A 24,791-nucleotide genomic window follows, 5' to 3' on the forward strand; every position below is an offset into this window, starting at 1 on the left:
GGGTGTGTTTGGACACAGTTCACAGCAGACTTGGAATTTATAAAGCAGATCTTGGCGTTTATTCGTGGTACAAACAGTCCAGCAAACAAAATATACAGCAACACCGTGCTTTCTAAGTACAACAAAAATAAAAGTCCTAGCCCGGCTGGGCGCTTACTAACAGGTTCTGCTCACCTATCTGACACTTACAAACACAGCGTCTTTCGCCTGGATATCGCAGGGTGAGTTTTAGCTCCAGCAGTGGCTGTGCTTGCAGCTTCCTTCAACACACAGATTGTTCATTCCCTGGCTGAGAGCAATCACCTGCAGACCCTGCAGAGCCTTTAGCTTCCCAGGCTAATTAGGATCAAAGCTCACCTGATCCCAAACCCAGAACTGGATCGGGGGATGTGGAATGACAGGTCCCTCTACCAAACCTACCTGCCATTCCATATAAACCCAGGCCCGGCAAAATTAAATAACAACTCAGCAGCATATCGCTGCTGAGAAACTGATCCATCCTGGATTTACCATCTCACACTGTGTAGCAACCTAGGTGAGATGTACACCCCCTCGATCACTTCTCCAGTGACATGTCTACAATATATATATATATATATATATATATATATATATATATAGATAGATAGATAGATACAGTGGTGTGAAAAAGTGTTTGCCCCCTTCCTCATTTCCTGTTCCTTTGCATGTTTGTCACACTTAAGTGTTTCGGAACATCAAACCAATTTAAACAATAGTCAAGGACAACACAAGTAAACACAAAATGCAATTTGTAAATGAAGGTGTTTATTATTAAAGGTGAAAAAAAATCCAAACCATCATGGCCCTGTGTGAAAAAGTGATTGCCCCCCTTGTTAAAACATACTATAACTGTGGTTGTCCACACCTGAGTTCAATTTCTCTAGCCACACCCAGGCCTGATTATTGCCACACCTGTTCACAATCAAGGCATCACTTAAATAGGAGCTGCTTGACACAGTAAGGTCCACCAGAAGATCCTTAAAAGCTACACATCATGCCGAGACCCAAAGAAATTCAGGAACAATTGAGATAGAAAGTAATTGAGATCTATCAGTCTGGAAAGGGTTATAAAGCCATTTCCAAAGCTTTGGGAATCCCCCCCCAGAGTAGTACAATGTTACTCTGGTAACCCTTGAGTCCCGTCCCGTGTCCCGCCATGTGATTGGAGCAGAGATCAGTGTTCACTAACACAAAGCCCAGCCACCCACAGCTAGTAACACGCCCCTAGGAACACTTAACCCCTATATTGCCATCCCCTGGTTAACCCCTTCGCTGCCAGTGTCATTTACACAGGATTCACTGCATTTATATAGCAGTGATTGCTGTATAAATGATAATGGTCCCAAAAATGTGTCAAAAATGTCCGATATGTCTGCCACAATGTCGCAGTCACAATAAAAATCGCTGATCGCCGCCATTACTAGTAAAAAAAAAATTATTAATAAAAATGCCATAAAACTATCCCCTATTTTGTAAACGCTATAACTTTTGCGCAAACCAATCAATAATCACTTATTGCGATTTTTTGAAGAATATGTATCGGCCTAAAGTGAGGGAAAAAAATTTTTTTTTATATATTTTTGGGGGATATTTATTATAACAAAAAGTAAAAAATTATGCGTTTTTTTTAAATTGTCGCTCTATTTTTGTTTATAGCACAAAAAATAAAAACCGCAGAGGTGATCAAATACCACCAAAAGAAAGCTCTATTTGTGGGAAAAAAAGGACGTAAATTTTGTTTGGGAGCCACGTCGTACGGCCGTGCAATTGTCAGTTAAAGCGACGCAGTGCTGAATCGCAAAACGTGGTCTGGTCTTAAGCCAGCAAAATGGTCCGGGGCTGAAAGTGGTTAAAGTCCCTAGGGATAGATATACATGACTTTACCAGGTCATGGTTTCCTAAAAGTCCCTATTCCTCCAAAAAGCCCTCTTTTTTATTGATTACCTACAGATATGCTTTATTATAAGCAGACTTTACTACCACTTTAAGTAAAGGTTTGTCTAAAAGTTGGATTGCTTGAATGTTAGGTCCTTTTATTTATAGCTAAATTTACTATTAGTTATACAGATTATAAAGGATTTCTATTATTCATTAGGATTAAAAATTATACATTATAAATTTTGTTCTGTTAATGTAATCCATTTGTAATGATCTTTTTGTTATTAGAGAGGCAATTCTGAATGACACTGACCATTGGTTTGAAGAAGACAAAGATGATGAATGGCGTAACATCATTATCAGAAATGATTCAAATCAAGGCGAGCAAGGTATGTGGAATAGACTCAACTTCTTCTATAGTGGCTGAGGACCCCTGAGTTGGTCATAATTGATATTCTTGACATTTGAGACCTGGACTTTGTATTTTATTTCTCTATAAATCCTTGTATCACAGGTGGAACAACATTTGTGATATATTTATTAGACATGTGCAGAGTAAAATATTTTGTTTTGGAATTTCGTTTTCGTCCGAAAACTTAATGTATTTAGTTACTCCCGAAATTCGTTTTTATTTATTTAGTTTTTCGTTCAAAAATTGCATTCGTCCGAAAATCCACATGAATTATGGTCGAATCTGTCTTTGAAGGCTTATGGTGTCTGTCAAATGTATAAAGAAGATTCGACGGAGCTAGTATATAGCATACTTTAGAACCCCTGTTAAAGTCTATGGGACTCCAACATTCAAAATCTAAAGTGCTAATTTTAAAGACTAATTTGCAAGTTATTGTCCTAAAAAGTGTTTGGGGACCCGGGTCCTGCCCCAGAGGACATGTATCAATGCAAAAAAAAGTTTGTTTCACTTTAATCATTATTAAAATCACTGCTCCCGAAAAAACGGCCGTTTTTTCGGGAGCAGTGATTTTAATAATTATTAAAGTAAAACAATAAAAGTGTAATATTCCTTTAAATTTCGTAGGGGGGGGTGTCTATAGTATGCCTGTGAAGGGGCGCATGTTTCTGGTGCTCTCTGTGCAGGGACAGTTCTAAGCACCAGAAACATGAGCCCCTTCACAGGCATACTATAGGCACCCCCCCCCCCCCCCCTACGAAATTTAAAGGAATATTACACTTTTATTGTTTCACTTTAATCATTATTAAAATCACTGCTCCCGAAAAAACGGCCGTTTTTAAAACTTTTTTTTGCATTGATACATGTCCCCTGGGGCAGGACCCGGGTCCCCAAACACTTTTTAGGACAGTAACTTGCAGAATCTTTTCTCTCTGTCAAATCTTTTTTCTCTGTCGAATATTTTCTCTATATAATCTTGGACTAATAGAGGTAAGGTTAGGCACATTCGACCACAGGTTCTATAGACAGATTGTTATTGTCAGAGTCATGTCGAATCTCCTATTCTATATCGAACTGTTGTAACAATGAAAACGAAAATAAAGCATTTATTTATGTTGGATCTTTCGTTTTTCGTTTTTCGGATTCTGTGCTTTCGTTATCGTTTGTCAAAACGAAAACGAAAATAGCTGAAATCCGGACGAAAATGCATTCGGACGAAAACGAATGCACATGTCTAATATTTATATATTTCCTGGGGTATGCAGGTTGTGCTGCCCTAACTTAACAGAGCAAAGGAGGCGTTATGTTCTGTAAAGCCAAATGTTTATCTTGTTAGGTTTACTCTTGTTAGGTTTAATTTTCCTTCCTTTGCCTTGTCAGGGAGATTTTCATTTAAAGTGGTAGCAAACCGCAGTTGGTTAACCACTTGCTTACTGGGCACTTAAACCCCCCTCAGTCCCAGACCAATTTTCAGCTTTCAGCGCTGATGCACTTTGAATGACAATTGCGCGGGCATACAACACTGTACCCAAATTAAATTTTTATCATTTTTTTCCCACAAATAGAGCTTTCTTTTGGTGGTATTTAGTTACAGCTCGGAGTTTTATTTTTTGCTAAACAAACAAAAAAAGATGCAAAAAAATAAAAAAAATAAATCATGTTTTAATAGTTTGTTCTAAAATTTTGCAAACGGGTCATTTTTCTCCTTCATTGAAGTGCGCTGATTAAGCGGCACTGATAGGCTGCATTGGTGGGCACTGATGTGCTGCATTGGTGGGCACTGATGGGCTGCATTGGTGGGCACTGATAGGCTGCATTGGTGGGCACTGATAGGCTGCACTGGTGGGCACTGATAGGCTGCACTGGTGGGCACTGATAGGCATAGTTAAGGCGGCACTAATAGGCACAGATAAGGCGGCACCGATGGGCACAGATAAGGCGGCACAGATAAGATGGGCACAGATAAGATGGCACGGATGGGTGGCACAGATGGGTGGCACGGATGGGTGGCACGGATGGGTGGCACGGATGGGTACCACTGATAGATGGGACTGATGGGCACTGATAGGTGGCACTGATAGGTGGCTCTGATAGGTGGCACTGCTGGGCACTGATGGGTGGCACTGCTGGGCACTGATGGGCAGCACTGCTGGGCACTGATGGGCGGCACTGGGGTGCAGCACCTTTGAGGCAGATTGTGGGCACTGTGGGTGGCACTGTGGGTGGCACTGCTGGGTGGCACTGTGGGTGGCACTGCTGGGTGGCACTGTGGGCACTGCTGGGTGGCACTGACGGGGGGCACTAACTTTTATTAAATTGGCACTGCAGGGGGCAGGTGGGCACTGGCAGGGGGCAGGTGAGCGTGTACATTACTGGCCGTGATCGGGACTGATGTCCCGATCACGGCCGCCGGTGATCGGCTTTTTTTTTTCTCCTCGCGCTGTCAGCGCGAGGAGGAATAATAGCTGATTACCGGCTCCGTTCTATCACATGATCAGCTGTCATTGGCTGACAGCTGATCACGTGATAAGGGGTCGGGATCGACCCCTTGCACGGATCGGTGATCAGGCGAGTCTCATGGACTCGCCGATCACAGAGCGCGCCGCGCGCGCCACTCAGGGGGCGCGCAGGCCGCTCGTACACGGGACGACGTCAATAGACGTAGTCCCGGAAATGTAGGTCCGCGCTAATGCCGTCATTTGGCAATAGCGCGGTACCGAAGTGGTTAAAAATAAATAAAAAATCCCTGCAAGGCAATGTCATAATGTGCTAGCATGCATCATGCTGTCACCGCTGAGTGGGCTAACATCTTCCCCTGGTCTTCCTTCCGAGTTTGTGGGCTTCTGGCTACATGAGCGTGGGAGCCGCCGTTTATGATACGGGCTCTGAGGTCCGGCACTGTAAACAGTGCAAGTTTAGGAGATATTCATAGTACCGACAGGTAAACTATATTATAGGCTTACCTGTAGGTACAGTGGTGTGAAAAAGTGTTTGCCCCCTTCCTCATTTCCGGTTCCTTTGCATGTTTGTCACACTTAAGTGTTTCGGAACATCAAACCAATTTAAACAATAGTCAATGACAACACAAGTAAACACAAAATGCAATTTGTAAATGAAGGTGTTTATTATTAAAGGTGAAAAAAAATCCAAACCATCATGGCCCTGTGTGAAAAAGTGATTGCCCCCCTTGTTAAAACATACTATAACTGTGGTTGTCCACACCTGAGTTCAATTTCTCTAGCCACACCCAGGCCTGATTATTGCCACACCTGTTCACAATCAAGGCATCACTTAAATAGGAGCTGCTTGACACAGTAAGGTCCACCAGAAGATCCTTAAAAAGCTACACATCATGCCGAGACCCAAAGAAATTCAGGAACAATTGAGAAAGAAAGTAATTGAGATCTATCAGTCTGGAAAGGGTTATAAAGCCATTTCCAAAGCTTTGGGAATCCAGCGAACCACAGTGAGAGCCATTATCCACAAATGGCGAAGACATGGAACAGTGGTGAACCTTCCCAGGAGTGGCCGGCCGCCCAAAATTACCCCAAGAGCGCAGCGACGACTCATCCAAGAGGTCACAAAAGACCCCACAACAACGTCCAAGGAACTGCAGGCCTCACTTGCCTCAGTTAAGGTCAGCGTTCATGCCTCCACCATCAGGAAAAGACTGGGCAAAAATGGCCTGCATGGCAGAGTTCCAAGGAGAAAACCACTGCTGAGCAAAAAGAACATCAAAGCTCGTCTCAATTTCTCCACAACACATCTTAATGATCCCCAAGACTTTTGGGACAACATTCTGTGGACCGATGAGACAAAAGTGGAACTCTTTGGAAGGTGTGTGTCCAAGTATATCTGGCGTAGAAGGAACACTGCATTTCAGAAAAAGAACATTATACCAACAGTAAAATATGGTGGTGGTAGTGTGATGGTCTGGGGCTGTTTTGCTGCTTCAGGACCTGGAAGACTTGCCGTGATAAAAGGAACTATGAATTCTGCTGTCTACCAAGAGATCCTGAAGGAGAATGTCCGACCATCTGTTCGTGTACTCAAGCTGAAACGAACTTGGGTTCTGCAGCAGGACAATGATCCTAAACACACCAGCAAGTCCACCACCGAATGGCTGAAGAAAAACAAAATGAAGACTTTGGAGTGGCCTAGCCAAAGTCCTGACCTGAATCCTATTGAGATGTTGTGGTATGACCTTAAAAAGGCCGTTCATGCTCGAAAACCCTCTAATGTAACTTAATTAGGACAATTCTGCAAAGATGAGTGGGGCAAAATTCCTCCAGGACGCTGTAAAAGCCTCATTGCACGTTATCACAAACGCTTGGTTGCAGTTGTTGCTGCTAAGGGTGGCCCAACCAGTTATTAGGTTTAGGGGGCAATCACTTTTTCACACAGGGCCATGATGGTTTGGATTTTTTTTCACCTTTAATAATAAACACCTTCATTTACAAATTGCATTTTGTGTTTACTTGTGTTGTCCTTGACTATTGTTTAAATTGGTTTGATGTTACGAAACACTTAAGTGTGGCAAACATGCAAAGGAACAGGAAATGAGGAAGGGGGCAAACACTTTTTCACACCACTGTAATAGTGGTAGAACAGAGCGTACTACCACTTTAATTCCTATCCCAGAAGACATAGCAAAGAGAAGCCCTCTCCAAAACAAAGGGTTGTTCCCTCTTAGCCCTTCTACACACGATCGGACATTCCGATGGACAATGTCCGATAGGACCGTGTTGTCGGATAATCCGACAGTGTGTGGGCTCTATCGGACTGTTTCCGTCTGAGTATCCGACGGACCAAGTTTTCCAGTTGGGCTATAAAATTTTCTGACAACATGATCCAATCGGACTTTGTCCGATCATGTGTAGAGAATTCCGATCGGACAAAGTGCCACGCATGCTCAGATCCAATTCCTAGACCAAAGATATTGGCTACTAGCCTGAATGTAGTCCCGTCCTAAGGAAATAATGTCATCACGTTAAGTACGATCGGATTTTCTGACAACTTTGTCCGTCTGTGTGTATGCAACAGTTTTGGACAAAATCCGTTGGACAAAATCCGAGGGATTTGGTTATCGGAATGTCCGACCGTGTGTACAAGGGCTAAAAGCAGTTGCCATCAAAACAGGTTTCTCTTTTGGAAGATTTCCTTCACCTCCTGTTGATGTGAAAAGTCTAAAATGTTGGACTTCCCATCACTTTGCATCCGGGATACAATGGTCACCATGCAAATATAGAGCTTTAACTTCCACAATTTATCCAAAACTAAATCAAAAAAGTTTTGGAATTGCATACATTTAACTCTCATCTTTGAATAAGAAGAGACAACCATAGGTTTGGAATTTACAGTGCCTTGAAAAAGTATTCATACCCTTTGAAATTTTCCATATTTTGTCATGTTAAAACCAAAAATGTAAATGTATTTTATTGGGAGTTTATGCGATAAACCAACACAAAGTTGCACATAAAAGTGGAACGGAAATTATAAATGTTTTTTAAAATGTTTTACAAATAAATATGTGAAAAGTATGGCGTGCATTTGTTTGTTTTCAGCCCCCCAGAGTCCATACTTTGTAGAACCACCTTTTGCTGCAATTACAGCTACAAGTCTCTACCAGCTTTGCACATCTAGAGGGTGAAATTTGTGTCCATTCTTCTTTGCAAAATAGCTCAAGCTCTGTCAGATTGGATGGAAAGCGTCTGTGAGCAGCAATGTTCAAGTCTTGCCACAGATTCTCAATTGGAATTAGGTCTATCACATGAATATGCTTTGATCTAAACCAGGGATCTCCAAACTATGGCCCTCCAGCTGCTGCAGAACTACACGTCCCATGAGGCATTGTAAAACTCTGACATTCCCAGATATGACTAGACATGACTAGGCATGATGGAAATTGTAGTTCCTGAAAAACTGGATAGCCATAGTTTGGAGACCCCTTATCTAAACCATTCCATTGCAGTTCTGGCTGTATGTTTAGGGCCGTTGCCCTGCTGGAAGGGGAATATCCTCCCCAGTCTCAAGTCTTTTGTGGACTCTAACAGGATTTATTCTAAAATCTCTCTGTATTTTTCCTCATCCATCTTCCCATCAACTCTGACCAGCTTCCCTGTCCCTGTTGAAGAAAAGCATCCCCACAACATGATGCTGCCACCACCATTTTGTGTTCAGGGTGATGTGCAGTGTTAGTTTTCTATCACACATAGTGTTTTGCTTTTAGGCCATAAAGTTCAATGTTGGTCTCATCTAACCAGAGCACCTTCTTCCACATGTTTGCTGTGTCCCCCACGTGGATTTCCACAAACTGCAAACGCCACTTCTTATGGCTTTTTCAACAATTGCTTTCTTCTTGCCAATCCTCTATAAAGGTCAGATTTGTGGAGTGCACAACTAATAGTTGTCCTGTGGACAGATTCTCCCACCTGAGCTGTGGATCTCTGCAGCTCCTCCAGAGTTACCATGGGCCTCTTGGCTGCTTCTCTGATTAATGCTCTTCTTGCCCGGCCTGTCAGTTTAGGTGGACGGCCATATCTTGATAGGTTTGCAATTGTGCCATACTCTTTCTATTTTTGGATGATGGATTGAACAGTGCTCCATGATATTTTCAAAGCTTGGAATATATTTTATAACATAGCCCTGCTTTAAACTTCTTTGCAATTTTTTCCTGACCTGTCTGGTGTGTTCCTTGGCCTTCATGATGCAGTTTGTCCACTACAGTTCTCGAACAAACCTCTGAGGGCTTCACAGAACAGCTGCATTTATACTGAGATTAAATTACACACAGGTGGACTCTATTTAATAATTAGGTGACTTCTGAAGGCAATTGGTTCTACTAGATTTTAGTGATGGGTATCAGAGTAAAGGGGGCTAAATACAAATGCACACCACACTTTTCCGATTTTTATTTGTAAAAAATTTTGAAAACTATTTATCATTTTCCTTCCACTTCACAATTATGTGCCACTTTGTGTTGGTCTATTACATAAATCCCAATAAAATAAAATTTACATTTAATTTTGTAATATGACAAAATGTGGAAAATGTCAAGGGGTATGAATACTAAGGCACTGTATGTATATATGTATATAAACAAAAGGGAATTTTGACTTCGAATCCCAAGGGAAAGCACAGTTTTAAAGTGAAAGTAAACTCCCCTATCGTTTTCAGCCAAGGAAGCTGCCATCTTTGCCTCTGTTTAATCTTCAACTGCTATGGTGCTGCACATGTGATTCGTTATGACACCAGCCATTGGATGGTTTGATAGTTTGGCTGAGAGCACAGCCAATGTGCAGTTAGCATTCCCGGCATGCCTTTTTTTTTAACTGTTTAAATCAATGGGTTTACTTCCACTTTAACTAATTTTAGAACAACTGGCAAATATAGCTTTACTCATTCCTTGTTGTACCTTATTATTAAACAGACTCTTTCCAAGAAAACTTTAAACCAGCCTTGGAAAAAATCAACACACAAATTGAGGTATGGAGACAACTCTTATAATTTTTTTATTTTTTTTGATCAAGAATGAAGCTATATAATGTAAATATTTGGTTTGTTATTTCACAAAAAATTAAAAAACTCACTAAAAAAGCTGCTCCATTCATAGATGTTGTACTATAGCTTCTATGAAAGAGTATCTCTGAATGGAGGAGGCAGAGATATAAATCATCCACCCGCCCTCCATTCATGGATCGTATTTAATTCATAGAAGCTGTAATTGTAAGGTGTTCGTCTTCTAGATTCCCCTGGATAGCCTAGGCTGGAGTGGCTCAATGGAGGTCCCAATCGCCGGCGGTTAATCAATACACATACACTCCTGGGTACGTGGTGAAAGATTACAAGGTTTAATGGGAGAGTGGACTGTCTTTTATGTGGTATTCCACAAAGCCCTGCCCTGTGAGGGGCCAATCGGGTGATTTACACATACATCAACAATTTCTTAACTCATGATATTAGTTCGTTCCTGAAATGTAGGTAAAAGGTTATCTCCTGACAGTTATTTTGCCCTTTCAGCATCTACTGACTGACCATATTCTTGCGTAACCAGTCCTTATCTATCTTCGTGCCTCTCAGCAATGTATAGAGAAGAAAACACAGGCAGATATTTTCCTGAGATATCAATATCTTGCATAGACCCTTTGGAGAGACATACAGATATCAATCATCTAGTCACGCTACTTGGTACATAGTATGTCACGTACGCCAGTATGCTTGTGTCTTAATTCTGAAGCTATTGAGAAATGCAAACCCAAGCATATTGGTACTAGATTTTTGGTAATTTCAATAGGTATCCCCTTATAGTAATACTTGCTTCTATGAATGGTGGAGATGGGTGGAAAGGGCAGGCATAGATGAACTCCCTTGATAAGAGCCTGTGAAAACCCATTCGTTGTATTTACCCCCTTCCCCAAATCGAAAAATGATAGCGGGTGAGTGGGAAGTTGGAATGGAGAAAGATTTTTACTAACAAAAGATGAATTATCACAAGAGAAACACCCCACTGATTGTAAATGATGTCCCATGTGCTGTTTTTTTGGTTTGTGATTTTGCCCACACTAATGGACCGTACACATGAGCCAAAAAATTTCCGAAAAATACAGATTTCAAAGCGATCGTGCAAGAACCTGATCATTAGGACACAGCTTTCGATAACCAATCACGACAGTTCATCTGATATTATCCGATGGTGCAAGCACTAAAATATTCCTCATATGATACCAGATCGTACAATTTGTTTAATCAGCACAGTTGTCCGAAAATACAAATACAATGCAACACGTTACATCGCTTCTGAATTTTTACTCGTACGATCATTTTCAAAACTTTAGTAACCTATTCAATCGCTACTTGCGACGAATGCCCCATACACACGGTCAGAAATTCCGAAGGAAAAAGTCAGATCGGATAATGTTGTCGGAAAATCCGATCGTGTGTGGGCTCTATCGGACTTTTTTCTGTTGGAATTTCCGTCGGAAAATGTTTGAGAGCTGGATCTAAAATTTTCAGACAATAAAATTTGATCAGACTTTTTCTGATCGTGTGTAGAGAATTCCGGCGCACAAAGTGCCACACATGTTCAGAAAAAATTTGGAGACGAAAGCTATTGGCTACTGGCCTATACGTAGTCCCGTTGTATGTTTTGTACATCACCTCGTTACGAACGATTGGATTTTCTGACAACTTTGTGCGCCCGTGTGTATGCAACACAGGTTTTGGCCATGTGGCATTACAAGCAAAAAAAGTCAGACGATCTGTCATCCAATTTTTGGATCGTGTGTATGGGGCATTCGATTATACATTTCCTTTAAGACTCATGATTAACGTTTTTCCTCATTTTATAACATTGTTATATTTTCAGCTCTTTGTCTTTTTCCTTTGTTTGGCTTACTTACCTTTTCTTCTCTTTTACTTGAGGTGATTGTAGCCGTATTAGTGCAAATGTGACAAAGAAAATTTAGTACTGTCCGTGGTACTTTTTTTATTTGCACTAACGTATAATTTTTCAGGACTACCTTTCGGGGTATGTCTCCTTCTTCAAGGTCCAAGCAGTACTGATTCACAAAAGTTTTAGCAGAATGTTAAAATGTTAAAAACAAAACAAAAAAAAAACACAAAAAACCCACAATCTTTGAGGGAAAGGAAAAGAAAAAAAAGAAAAACAAACACATACAAATCGATGCATATGGCAATGGAAATAAAGCTAGCAGCAAATGACATAAGACAGAGGGAGAGATATAGACTGGGGGGTTTGATAGTCACAGAGGGGGTCGCAAAACTGTAGTATGATGGGTAAGGAAACCAATATTGAAATTTAGGCCATTATTTTTTGTGTAAAAAAATAAAATCATTCTTAGTTCAAATTTTTTCCTTTCCTGGATAGTTCTGAAGTTCCCTTTAAGAATTAAAACATTGAGGTCTTCTATAGTGTGGTCCGGTTGTGAGAAATGATGTCCCACAGGTGTGCAGAAACTGTCTTCTTTATGTTCCTTGATGGTATGTCTGTGCAAATTCATCCTCGCTTGTAACTTCTGTCCAGTTTCACCAACATAAGATCCTTTGCTGCACCTTTTGCATTGGATGAGATACACAACATTACTAGAGGTACAGTTGTAAGATCCCATGATATTGAAGGTCCCATTTGTGTGTGACACTTTTGGACTTTTCGTCCTCATAGACAACCCCAGACGATGTCTATGATGACGAAACGCGTCGGGAGGACTCCACTGATGCCTGTTTTATGAAAAGTGCTTGTTTAAACTACAGAAATGTGAGTTTGTTAAATTTGGATTTTAATGGAATTACGCTATATGGCCCCATGTTTTCCTTTTATGTGTCCATCACCTTGAATTGGGCCTTTATACATGTGGAGAAAACCTATTGTGGTTGGGAAGACTTCTTGGATGGTTGTTTGGCATTCTAGTATTTGCCAGTTCGCATTTTTGGCATTCCAATGCTGGCCAGTTCGAGTTTCCACAACTAATAAAAAGCTTGCAGGACCCTTAGAATATATATTCTCTTGGGTCATATTCATCTGGTAAGCCTGCATGGAGAACTACTGTCAATCAAATCCAATGATGCAAGCACCAGGGGGCCGGATCCTTCTGTCTGTGTCAGTAGATGCAGCAGCAGGATTTGGGAGCATGCCCACACAGATGTAATGAAGGAGAGCGCTTCTACGAGGGGGCACTCGAGAATAGGAGGAGCCACCAGCGCTGCTGAGGGACCTCAGAAGAGGAGAATCTGGGCCACTCTGTGCAAAACCAACTCCACAGAGGATGTAAGAAACATACATTTGTTATTTTTAAAAAAAAGAGGGTTTAGTAATCCTTTAATGTCTTATCTCCTGAATAGATACCCTTTTTAATGCATGCTAAAATTCTGCTAGCCGTGTTTGCTGCAGATGGCATTGCATGCTATTGTTCAGTCTGTGATCTGATAGGACCTCCCATAACTTGAATGCATATTTTAAGCTTCCAAGTGCATTTTTCAATACCAAACCTCATCTGCCATCTAGCTGCCCACTCCACTAGTTTAACTTGGTCTTATTGTAAACTTGCTAAATCTGGTTGGGAGATTATTGTCCTGCTTAGATTGGCATCATCAGCAAACACTGAGACAGAAATATTGATTCCAACCTCTATATAATTTAAGAACAAAATAAACTGAAAACAGAATTGGCCCAATGACAGACCAAAAGGCCCCAAATAAGTGCTTGGTTAGGGTTTACATACCCTTTTAGATCTATCACTGCATGGTGCCAGACTGCCAACTATTGTATTTCAGAACCTTTACTGGCTATTGGGATGCTTGAATATGAAAGCTGAATGATATGAATCACCAATGGAGAAAGCTTACTTTCTGTTTGTGGATAAATCTAGGTCCTGCGTACAGGCCTAGGCTCCAAGGTCCTCCATTATATTAGTTTACAAACTTTGGTGTACATGATATATTCACTTTAATGAGTTGATTTGGAAGCCAATAAAAAAAAAAAATCTGTAAGTATATTAATTGTTCAAACATAAAAAGAGAAAAATAAGTATCTAAGTTTAGGACTACAAGGGTGAATTAGTATCTTTGCTTCTAAGAGATCTAACCACTTCTTGCCCATCACCACATTAGCAGCAGGTAGACTAATGAGCTTACTGCCAGCAAGCAGTTCAATTTTACAGTAGCAATGAGAATAAATCATTAATGAAGTCTTAGATTAAGGCACATTTGGTGTTTTTGGAGAGTATTGTCCTATGAAATTCCAAATTTTATTTAACCTTTCTTATCTAGGTGAAGATACAAAGACCTAGCTTGGTCCATTCCTCAGACAATCAGTCTTCTTGACCAACCGAAAAGGAGAACGTCTGAAGATCTTCACACCATTGTGAACATTTTGTCCAATTCAAAGACATCTCCAGTAAAAGTGCCAAAATTATGGCCATGAATGCACTTTGGGAGACAAGGCCTTTCAGGAATTAAAGGCTAAAATGGACACATTAATGCAAAAGAAAAGGTGAAACATAGGAGAACAACCGAAGCCTGAATTGTATTTCTCAATATGAGACAGATAAAGAAATAATGGATCCAAGAATTATGACACCCTATGTCAATATTTTAAAAAAATGTATTGCACTCATGGAGGAAGAATGCTGTTTAACTGTATGCATTGGTTACATTTTAGCAGAACAGATCAATAAAAATAATAGATAATTTCATGTGTTCTACACTATATTAAGTTTGACTCTTCATAGTAGTTCCTTCCCACATCCCCTTTCACCTTATAAGATTTTTACTAAAAACCGGCCACAAATGTCAAGAAGTGGACATGTAGAGAAACAACAACTCTAACCCTGCTGGCCTGGGCACTAACCCATGAGTGCCATTGTGTTTAACACAGCCCTGGACAAAGATCTAATTATTTCTGACCTAAACACAGATATTAACAAAAATCAAAAAGGTCATTTGACTAAATACAAGTTCAAAACAGTTGTTATTGCTAGTTAGCGATAGGAAGTCTTCCCCACAAGACTCATACAGAAAAAAAAACATTAGTAATGTGAAGAGTGGTTCTAACTTCTGACCATGTTCTATTTCTGATTTTGCTTACCTGTCCTGGTTAAGACTGTCCTCCCCATTTCTTGTGCAGGTTACATAGGGAGAGGAAGTGAGGGACAATTTTGCCAATGGAGTTATGAAAAGAAATGAAAGCCTAAAAGGAATTATAACTCTTACCTACTAAAACCAATATTTTATTAAGTTTGATGTACAGGCAGGTTTTTAAGGTTAATTTTTCAAATGTGATTTCCTTTCTCAGTTTGACAAATGCATTTTCTGGTATAAAGAATTGTTTTATATCATATATTGTTGTACTAGCAGTATTCATTAATGCATTTAATAATATTAAAAACAATCCTGTATTAAATGCTGATCCTCTATATTCTCCGGGTCTTTCAGATTTAAGATATTTTGCTATTTAATAAAACTAAATTCCAGAAATATTACCAATATATTATACACTATTTTATTTGTATATATATATATATATATATATATATATATATATATATATATATATATAATGCAATAGCTTTTATTTATTATTTTATTATGTTATTTATGAAAGTAAAAATATTTTTGTTACAAATTCTAATTATAATATTATCACAAAATTCTACTTAATAAACTGTTACATATTTGTGAAACAGCTAAACATTCCAATTTTGGGGTATCCTGAATTTCCTTCCAATAAATTTGAACTATTTTAAAGGATATGTATAGTGACTTCTCCTTTAATTATTATGGTCAGAACTACAGTATATATATATATATATATATATATATATATATATATTGTTGTGATCGCCGCTATTCATCTCCTCCCGCAAGGGGTGGTGCTAGTTTGAGGCCCCCCAAAATATTGAGCACCAGCCACCACAGAGTATACATGGACAAAATGGGAACTTTATTGACAATGAAAAAAAATATGATTTATTTAATGAAGGACAGTGAAAATTGGGACATTTGCTGGCAGCGTGTCAAGTGGAAGTGAAGTTAGCCTACAGGAAGGTTGAAAACGATCCCTCTACTGTTCTTCTGCAAACACTGCCTTGCCAAACACTAAAAAAAAAGGTTCTGACTGTGGTGTTGATATTTTTGACAGTTATAAAACGTGCAAGGCCTTGATGATTTTTCATGATTTGGTTCATGATTTTCATGCCGTGGATGAAATAAATTATAGACCTAGTGACCATCAACATGATTGCTGCTAATCCTGAAAAATGTAATGAGATGGGTAAATGCTTAAGGTCAAAGCAGACATAAACATGGTAGCAAGGCCATGTTTCAAGAGGGTAGTTTGGGTAAACATTTCCCACAGTTTAGGACTCAGATATAGACAGTGCAGTGAGACTAGACTTCCTACTGTTCAAGAGGGTATTTAGGGAAAGCAACTCCTGGAATGTGCCCTGGACCCTGGAAGCTTCGTAGGGATGAAGTCTCCTATCCTAGATCCAAGTTTTGCCAGTATCCTGATTGGGCAGCTGTCCTTTTAGTTTTGTGGGTGACTGGAACTCAGCACTCTACCCTCCCCAGGAGATTGTGTGGCTGCTAGGGACCAGCTAGAGATGGGTGCCCAAGGCTTTGAAGGCTCATGCACACAGCTGTATGAAAATATGACAGCTAGTATGAAGGATCTTGCTGGCAGAAGTTGGCAGCAAAATCCTGCATAAACTATTCTCTGTATGCATGTATCATTTGAGCAACGTACAGCATTACAGCGTACAAGGCCCTGTTGCTGGGATGCAGGTTGCTTCTTGTATACGTTATCCTGTAAATAACACACTTCCTGCCCCTGGGTATCTATGTCACTCCAATGTATCTGGGGAGGAAGCCATAGTTGTCAACCTAGGCTGTTCTCCTGTAATGGACCACAAACACGTCTGTATCTCCACATCCATTACATGGTGGGCAGAACAATTGGTGTTTACAGAAGATGGTTGCAGGGAAGATATTCTTGGGTAAAGTTCAAGGAAAGTGACAAGAACATTGCATTTCTGACAAGATCAACTGGTATTGGAAAAAGTGTTCTTAGCGTAAAAAATTAAAATAAAATAAAAAGTAAACTAATGCAGCCACCACATCTAAGCCCTTGTACACACGGTCGGAGATTCCAATGGAATGTGTCCAATCGGACCAATTTGTCCAATATTCTGACTGTGTGTGGTCTACATCGGACTGTTTCCGTCGAAGTATCCGACAGACCAAGTTTTCCAACTTGTTGGTAAAATTTTCCGACAAAATGCTCCGATCGGACATACTCCGATCATGTGTAGAGAATTCCGATCGGACAAAGTGCCACGCATGCTCAGATCAAATTCCTACACCAAAGCTATTGGCTACTAGCGTGAACGTAGTCCTGTCATAACGAAATAACGTCATCACGTCAGATTTTCCGACAACTTTGTCCGACCGTGTGTATGCAACAGTTTCGGACAAAATCCTTCGGACAAAATCTGACGGACAAAATCCGACGGATTTGGTTGTCGGAATCTCCGACTGTGTGTACAAGGGCTAAGGACTGTAAGGCCCCTTTCACACTAACGTCCCGTTCAGGCCCGCCTGTCAGTTTTTCAGGCGGACCTGAACGGGTGCTCCATAGAGCTCTATGGAGCGTCGGATGTCAGCGGTGACATGTCCGCTGACATCCGACCCGCTCCGATCCGAAAAAGTGTGACGGAGGAAAAAGCTATTTTTCCATCCGTCTGCGGATCGGATCGGATGACGACGGGCACTGCGGTCCGTCGTCATCCGATCTCCCATAGGGGAGAGCGGCGCTGTGACAGGTCCGTCCCTGCACAGTGTGCAGAGACAGACCTGTCATCTCCCTGCTCAGCGGGGATCGGCGGAGTGATCCCCGCTGAGCAAACGGATATCCACGGGGCGGATCAGAACTGATCCGCCCCGTGTGAAAGGACCCTAAGCCGCATTTTTGCTCTTTGGTTTAGTTATGTTTGAGAAGGTGTTTGCTGAATTCAGCGCATGATATAAAGGTAAAAGTAGGTTGCTTTGATATCTCTTTTTAAAAACAATATAGGACTTCCTAACTGGACCATTTTTAAGGGAATTTATAATGAATATTTTCGTAATTTTAAGTTATTTTTAGTCTTGAACAGTCAGTAGCCAATCATATTTATAACAGGTAAATTAAATATTGCATATGAAAATTTCATATTATTTTTTTCTAGCCAGCTGGTAGAAACTCTAGTTTCCCTTTGAGAAGTGATCATTCTCAATAGCCAATGTAAATGTATGGGACTTTAGCATCTGATATCAACTGAGAAAGGTAGGAGGATCGTGAGAGCGGAAAACAATTGGCTGCCAGCAATCCTATCTTCTATTTTTAGAACAAACAATTTTAAACAGACACTTTATAATTGGAGGCCAAATATATCATATTCATCAACCACCTACCTATAATTTATTGCACTGTTGTGTAACTGCTATGCAGTGTTTGCTTTTTAGCAATATTGTGAGGAAGCTTTGTATGAATAGCTATGGATCAAAGTGCAAAGTGAGAGTCGCTTTGAGAATAATCTTTTAAAGCGGAAATAAACATTTACTTAGGGAAGAAAAAAAAAACAAAAAAAAACTGTGCTTGGTACTAAAATTAAATCAGATAAATTAAAGCTGTGTAAACTCAGCAAATAAATAAAAGAAAAAAGGTGATGAGTTTATGTGCACTCAGAACACAACAATACAAGTGTCACAAATATCCTACTGCTGCTCTTTATATATTTCAGTGTTAACCAATCTTTCAACAAATTAAACTATCCGCAAATTAAATCATTAGTCCCATCCAACTAATCAGAATATCGCCTATAAAAAAATAAGAAAATAAAAAAATGAAATAAATTTTATGAAGAAATCTGATTTTAAACATTTTTTAATTGAATATGTTTTATAGCTGAAAGTAAAAAATATAGATTTTTTTTTTTTAAATTGTCGGTCGTTTTTGTTTATAGTGCAAAAAACAAAAAACAAAAAAAACATAGAGGTGATCAAATACCACAAAAATAAAGCTCTATTTATGGGGAAGAATTGCATAAATTTTATTTATGCACAGCGTTGCATGACCGCACAATTGTCAGTTAAAGCAATGCAGTGCCCTAAACCTAAACCTTCCAGAGGTAAAGTGGTTAATCAGCGTGGCCCTGTTCGATTTAAAGCCCAACACTTTTTTTTCCTTCCATGCAGTGGGGCTGTGCTTGCACTGCTCAGGTTAACTGCGTGGTGTTTTTTTTTCTAGGGAAGAGGAGAGCTGAGATATACTTAACTGATCCTCCGATCTTCCCAGAAAAAGACTAGTCCGGCACCCCCATGCTCCAGTGGTATTGAATAGTGGATTGTTCCTAATGTCATCACGTCCAGAGCAGGTTTTATAGACCAGGACCAGTCCACCGCTTGGCCATGGGGGAGCACTGTTTTCCAGAAAATTGAAGTATCGGGTTAGTATGAGCTTTCTGCTCACCCCTAGACAAAACAAATAGTTAACCTGTGCAGTACGGGCACAGCCCCACTGCATGGGAAAAAAATTGCACCAAGCTGGCCTTTCATTTTTGCTGTGGCTGTGCATCAAACCACTGGGCCATGGCATGTGTGTTTCCCTGAGCAGCTTTTCCCCTTGTTCGGGTTGGTGGTCAGGGGGTGGCACAAACCCAGCTCAACCCCATGCTTTTGCCACACTCTATTCATGTAAATGAGCTCTAAGGGCTTTTTTACACTTGATTTTGGGGGAGGGTGGTAAAAACAAAGGCAGCCATATGGAAGGACAAAGAGGTGTGGCAAAAATGATCCCCAGTCACGTTGGACAGGCACTACGACCTGCCCATTAATGGGGCTGAGCTGCACCTGCCACACAAACACATGCAATGCCCCACAACTGCATGCAATGCATGTGGTTTTGGTGTGGTGGTGTGGAATTTTAGCGGTTAAAACCCTTAAATGAGTGGCGAGGAAATAAGAACAAATAAGAAGGACATTCTGCTAACCCTTTGTTAAAGTGGTTCTAAAGCCTCAAAGTTTTTATGCATTCAGGTAAGAAACCTTGAGGCTGCAAGATCCCCCCATCTTTATACTTACTTTAGCCCGCTACAAACCAGCGGCGTGTACAACAGCAGTGGCTCTCGTCACTGTCTTCCTCCTCATTGGACCGATTGATAGCAGAGAGAGCCATTGGCTCCTGCTCCTGTCAATCCATTCCAGTGACAAAGGAGCGGGAGGCAGGGCCGAGTCCTACTGTCCATGTCAATGGGCACAGCAGAGGGGCTTAAGGAGTGAGCCCACACGAGTGCCCCCATGGAAATCAGTTTCCTATTGGGGGCACCAGTAAATGTGGAGGAGCCAGAGGAGGATTGGGGGCACTCTGGGCAATTCTATTGCACAGAGCAGGTAAGTATAACATGTTTTTTATTTGAAAATAAAATAAAAATATTTCTATTTTACAACCATTTTTATTAGTGGAACTGATTGTGGCCCACATGGGCATCTAGAACTGTATTGTTAATTATTGAGAATTATTTTACTCACAGAACATTACATTTAATTCTAGAAAACCCAGCCATTTTATTATATTTCTACTTTTCTGCTACAGGAGACATCTCTCCTTCTGTGTAGCAACTCCTACACCAGAGAGGACATGGGAAGGCTATGTCACCCATTCCTCTGGGAGTCACTTCACTTTGTGAAGATCTCCACACATTTTCTTCCTTGAATTCTGTGACACATAGTAACTATGCCCTGTGAGTAGGCACTGCTGTACCAAACATTTCACAGAGCTTGCTTTCTGAACTACAGAGGTGCGGAGAGGAGGAGTTTCAGGAGGCGAAGGCAGTACAGGAATCACTGCCTGCAGGCAGCAAGGTGCCATGGGATATGTAGTCCTTAGAAATTGAGATGCTACAAAGCATGCAGGGAATCCAGGAGGTTGTGGAAAGAGGCGAGCAGCAGACAGGCAGAAGTTGCAACATAAAAGGAGACTTTCCAAGTAAGGTTACATTGGATTGTCATATGTAACCATTGTTTGTATTGTTATTACAATGCTGATGTTGTAAAATGAATGTGTATGCTGTGACCAGAGAACTCACATAATAACAAGGATGGCCTACTCGTGCGTGGTGGTGTGTGTACATGCCTCCATTCTACGCATTTTGTCACATCTGACATCATCGGGGGCACCAGATAATGTCAGCTGCGTCAAAATGCGCAGGGAGGAGCCATGTACACATGCGCAGCTGCATGATGGCCTTCTTTGTTGTTGGAAGCCCGGCCTTTTGGCATTCATCACAATGGTGTCATGTACCTTGGAGATGAGCCTGACATGCAGAGGAGACCTCTCATATAGCCCCGGCTCATGCACCACTGGAGTTACAACAGTGGCCGCGAGAGCGAGGTGAGGTACGAGTGCCTGCAGAGTCTCTTGCACACCCTCTTGCTGGAGGAGTTAGTAGCTGATGAGTAGCAGGTGCAGTGGGTGCAGGTGTGCTGCAGATGCAGGACAGCAGATGCAGGTGTGCTGCTGATGCAGAATGGCAGAAGGCTGTAGCGGAGTCAGACAAGCCAGGTAAAACACAGAGGGTCAATCAGCATAAGCAGCAGGCAGAGAATGGTCAGAGTTCAGGCCGGGTTTGCCAATGTAGAATCAGGCAAACAGGCAGGGATATCAGGGTCAAGCAGGCCAAAGATCAGGACTGTAGATTGCAGCGTGGTCAGGAATCCGGGTAAACACTGGATCAGATACAGGCACAGGATCAGAACTCAGGGTACCAGCTGCAGATCAGACAGCAATGCACTAGTGCAGCTGCTGTCTTTATATAGGCCACTTGACACCAGCATTAATAGCTAACATGCGTGTGTATTTTCATGCATGCACATATGTGTTTGCCTTTTAGCCTATGCCCGGCAAGACCAGCACCTGCAAATGCATGTCTGCGCATGCCATGTCCCTGACAGACAGATACATGCCTGATATCATTGATAATATGCGAGTACATATTTTTTGAACAATAAAGGGATAATAGTTTTACAGTATTACACTATTGGAGTGCTTTTCTTTCATTTCTGGGCTGGTGCTGCTCTGGAACGAGTGTTAAGCCTTTACTGTCACTGCTTGGTTGCTGGAGCTGGTTTGGTTGCCATCCTTAAAGGGACCCTCCGGCCTGCCTGAGGTGTTGGATTATCTTTGTGAGCACTCTTATCAGGGGGTCACACTATATCTGGTAAGCAGTGCATGAGAGTGAAGGGTGTCACCTGGCTTTCTCCTTTTCCATCATGGTTGTGGGATCACTGAGTTTCTTTTGGACTTTGTTTGATTACTACTATGCATATATTTTTTTCCTTTTATGGACTATTGACACAGGTACATATGCTTAGAAAACTGTTGCTTTGTTTATGTGCATGCAAACAGACTTTGATCTTTAGCCTGTAGTTGGAGATTTGATGCACATGCCAAGGGCTAAGGCCTCTTTCACACGGACGATCCATTCAGGTCCACCTGTCAGTTTTAGTTTTAGGCGGACCTGAACGGGCGCTCCATATACCTCTCTGGAGTGACGGATATCAGCGGTGACATGTCCACTGACATCCGACCCGCTCCGATCTGAAAAAGTGTGACGGTGGAAAAACCTATTATTCCATCCATCTGTGGATCAGGTGACGATGGACTCTACGGTCTGTCCTCATCTTATCCCCCATAGGGGAGAGTGGCACTATGACAGGTCCGTCCCTGCGCAGTGTGCAGAGACGGACCTGTCATCTTCCTGCTCAGGTAGAATCGATGGAGCGATCCCCCGCTGAGCAGAGCAGGCTCTGTACCCGGACACATCCATGTGAAGGAGCCCTAACACAGTTGCAAATAGTATTATGTGTTCCTGCTCATCAGGTGCAATCACTTTAGACATACATGAAGAGACAGATTGAAAGATACTGGTGGACGTATACTTCTATTGGGCATGTGTCAGTGTGCTAACAATACAACCTACCTTATATAAAGGGCTGCCGTGGGGGGGGGGGGGGGGTTGACAAGTGCAACACTGTACCCAAACAGAATTTTTATTATTTTGTTCCCACAAATAGAGCTTTTTTTTTTTTGTGGTATTTGATCACCTGTGCGTTTTTTATATTTTGCTAAACAAATAAAAAAAGACCTAAAATTATGAAAAAAATTTAAATGTTTTTCTTTTGTTTCTGTTATAAAATTTTGTAAATAAGTACGTTTTCTCCTTCACTGATAAAGCGACACTGATGGGCACTGATAAGGTGGCACCAATGAGGTGGCACTGATGATGGGCACTGGTAGGCAGCACTGATGGGTGGCACAGATATGCAGCACTGATGGGCATTGATAGGTGGCACTGATAGGCGGCACTGCTGGGCACTGATGGGCAATGATAGGCAGCACTGCTGGGCACTGATACGTGGCACTGATATGCGGCACTGATACATGGCATTGATAGACATCACTGATGGCACTGGCAGGCATTGGGGGTGGGCACTGATTGACAGCTGCCTGGGCACTGATTGGAATTTCCCTGGTGTTCTAGGGTGGCATACCTGGTGGTCCAGTGTGGTGCCAATCCCTGGTGGTCCTGGCGGCATCCTGGTGGTTCTGTCAACAATCAGCACAGACCCCCCTGTCAGGCGTGAGTGAGGAAAAGCCCATCAATGGCTCTTCCTGTTTACATCGTGATCAGCTGTGATTGGACGCGGCTGATCACGTGGTAAAAAGCCTCCATAAGCCTGACACACCGCATCACCAATCGCTGTGATGCACGAGAACGAAAGCCATGAGAGCCACCATTTGACGGCCAGCGGGCGGAAAGCGGTTAAAGGAATTTTTCATTTTTATTGTTTCACTTTAAGCATTATTAAAATCACGGGTTCTGAAAAAAAACGGCCATTTTAAAAACATTTTTTCCAATTGATGTATGTCCCCTGGGGCAGTACCTGGGTTCCTATACACTTTTTATGGCAACGAACTTGCATAAAAGCCTTCAGTGAGAACTTTGGATTTTGCAGGTTCGAGCCCCATTGACTTCCACTATTCCCACATGTGTGATTTGACAGGCATTTTTGCCCGCAATAGCGCTGCTTTCCATTAACATTAGCGCTCAGTTTCTGAGAGTTGAAGTCTTAATTGGCCTTAATTGGGCGCTATTTTCTGGCACTGCAGGATCATTTTTCGGCACTATAGTAAATGACCCCCTAAACATAGTTGTTACTATGCCCTAAAACGATTATCCCTCTATATATTTTCTATGGGCTTAAGGTCTAGAGACTGGCTAGGCCACTCCATGACCTTAATGTGCTTCTTCTTGAGCCACTCCTTTGTTGCCTTGGCGGTGTGTTTTGGCTCATTGTCATGCTTGAATACCCATCCACAACCCATTTTCAATGTCCTGGCTGAGGGAAGGAGGTTTTCATTCAATATGTGATGGTACATGGCCACATCCCTTTGATGCGGTGAAGTTGTCCTGTCCCCTTAGCAGAAAAACACCCCCAAAGCATAATGTTTCAACCTCCATATTTGACTGTGGGGATGGTGTTCTTGGGATCATAGACAGCATTCCCCCTTCTCCAAACATTGTGAGTTGAGTTGATGCCAAAGAGCTTGATTTTGATCTCATCTGACCACAACACTTTCACCCAGTTTTCCTCTGAATCATTCAGATGTTCATTAGCAAACTTCAGATGGGCCTGTACATGTGCTTTCTTGAGCGGGAGAACCTTGCGGGCCCTGCAGGATTTCAGTCCTTCACAGCATAGTGCGTTACCAATTGTTTTCTTAGTGACTATGGTCCCAGCTGCCTTGAGGTCATTGAGAAAATTCTCTTGCGTTGTTCTGGGCTGATTCCTCACCGTTCTCATGATCATTGAAACTCCACGAGGTGAGATCTTGCACGGAGCTCCAGACCGAGGGAGATTGACAGTTATTTTG

The 24,791-nt window shown here is 41.6% G+C and overlaps 1 protein-coding gene across 2 annotated transcripts in view; it reads left to right on the forward strand.

The window, feature by feature from the left end:
- Positions 1-15,224, forward strand: part of LOC143961282 (uncharacterized) — a 48,332-nt gene extending 33,108 nt beyond the window's left edge. For both annotated transcript variants that reach the window (XM_077470534.1, XM_077470533.1), the window contains 3 exons: positions 2,188-2,288; positions 9,738-9,793; positions 14,093-15,224. In XM_077470534.1, the coding sequence (XP_077326660.1) occupies positions 2,188-2,288; positions 9,738-9,793; positions 14,093-14,146 (211 nt within the window). In that variant the 3' untranslated portion in view covers positions 14,147-15,224. The remainder of the gene's footprint in view (positions 1-2,187; positions 2,289-9,737; positions 9,794-14,092) is intronic.
- Positions 15,225-24,791: the final 9,567 nt, after the last annotated feature.

The sequence above is a fragment of the Lithobates pipiens genome, unplaced genomic scaffold (assembly GCF_037356315.1).
Source record: "Lithobates pipiens isolate NorthernLeopardFrog02 unplaced genomic scaffold, aLitPip1_a1.2 Scaffold_8, whole genome shotgun sequence".
Lineage (NCBI taxonomy): Eukaryota > Metazoa > Chordata > Amphibia > Anura > Ranidae > Lithobates > Lithobates pipiens.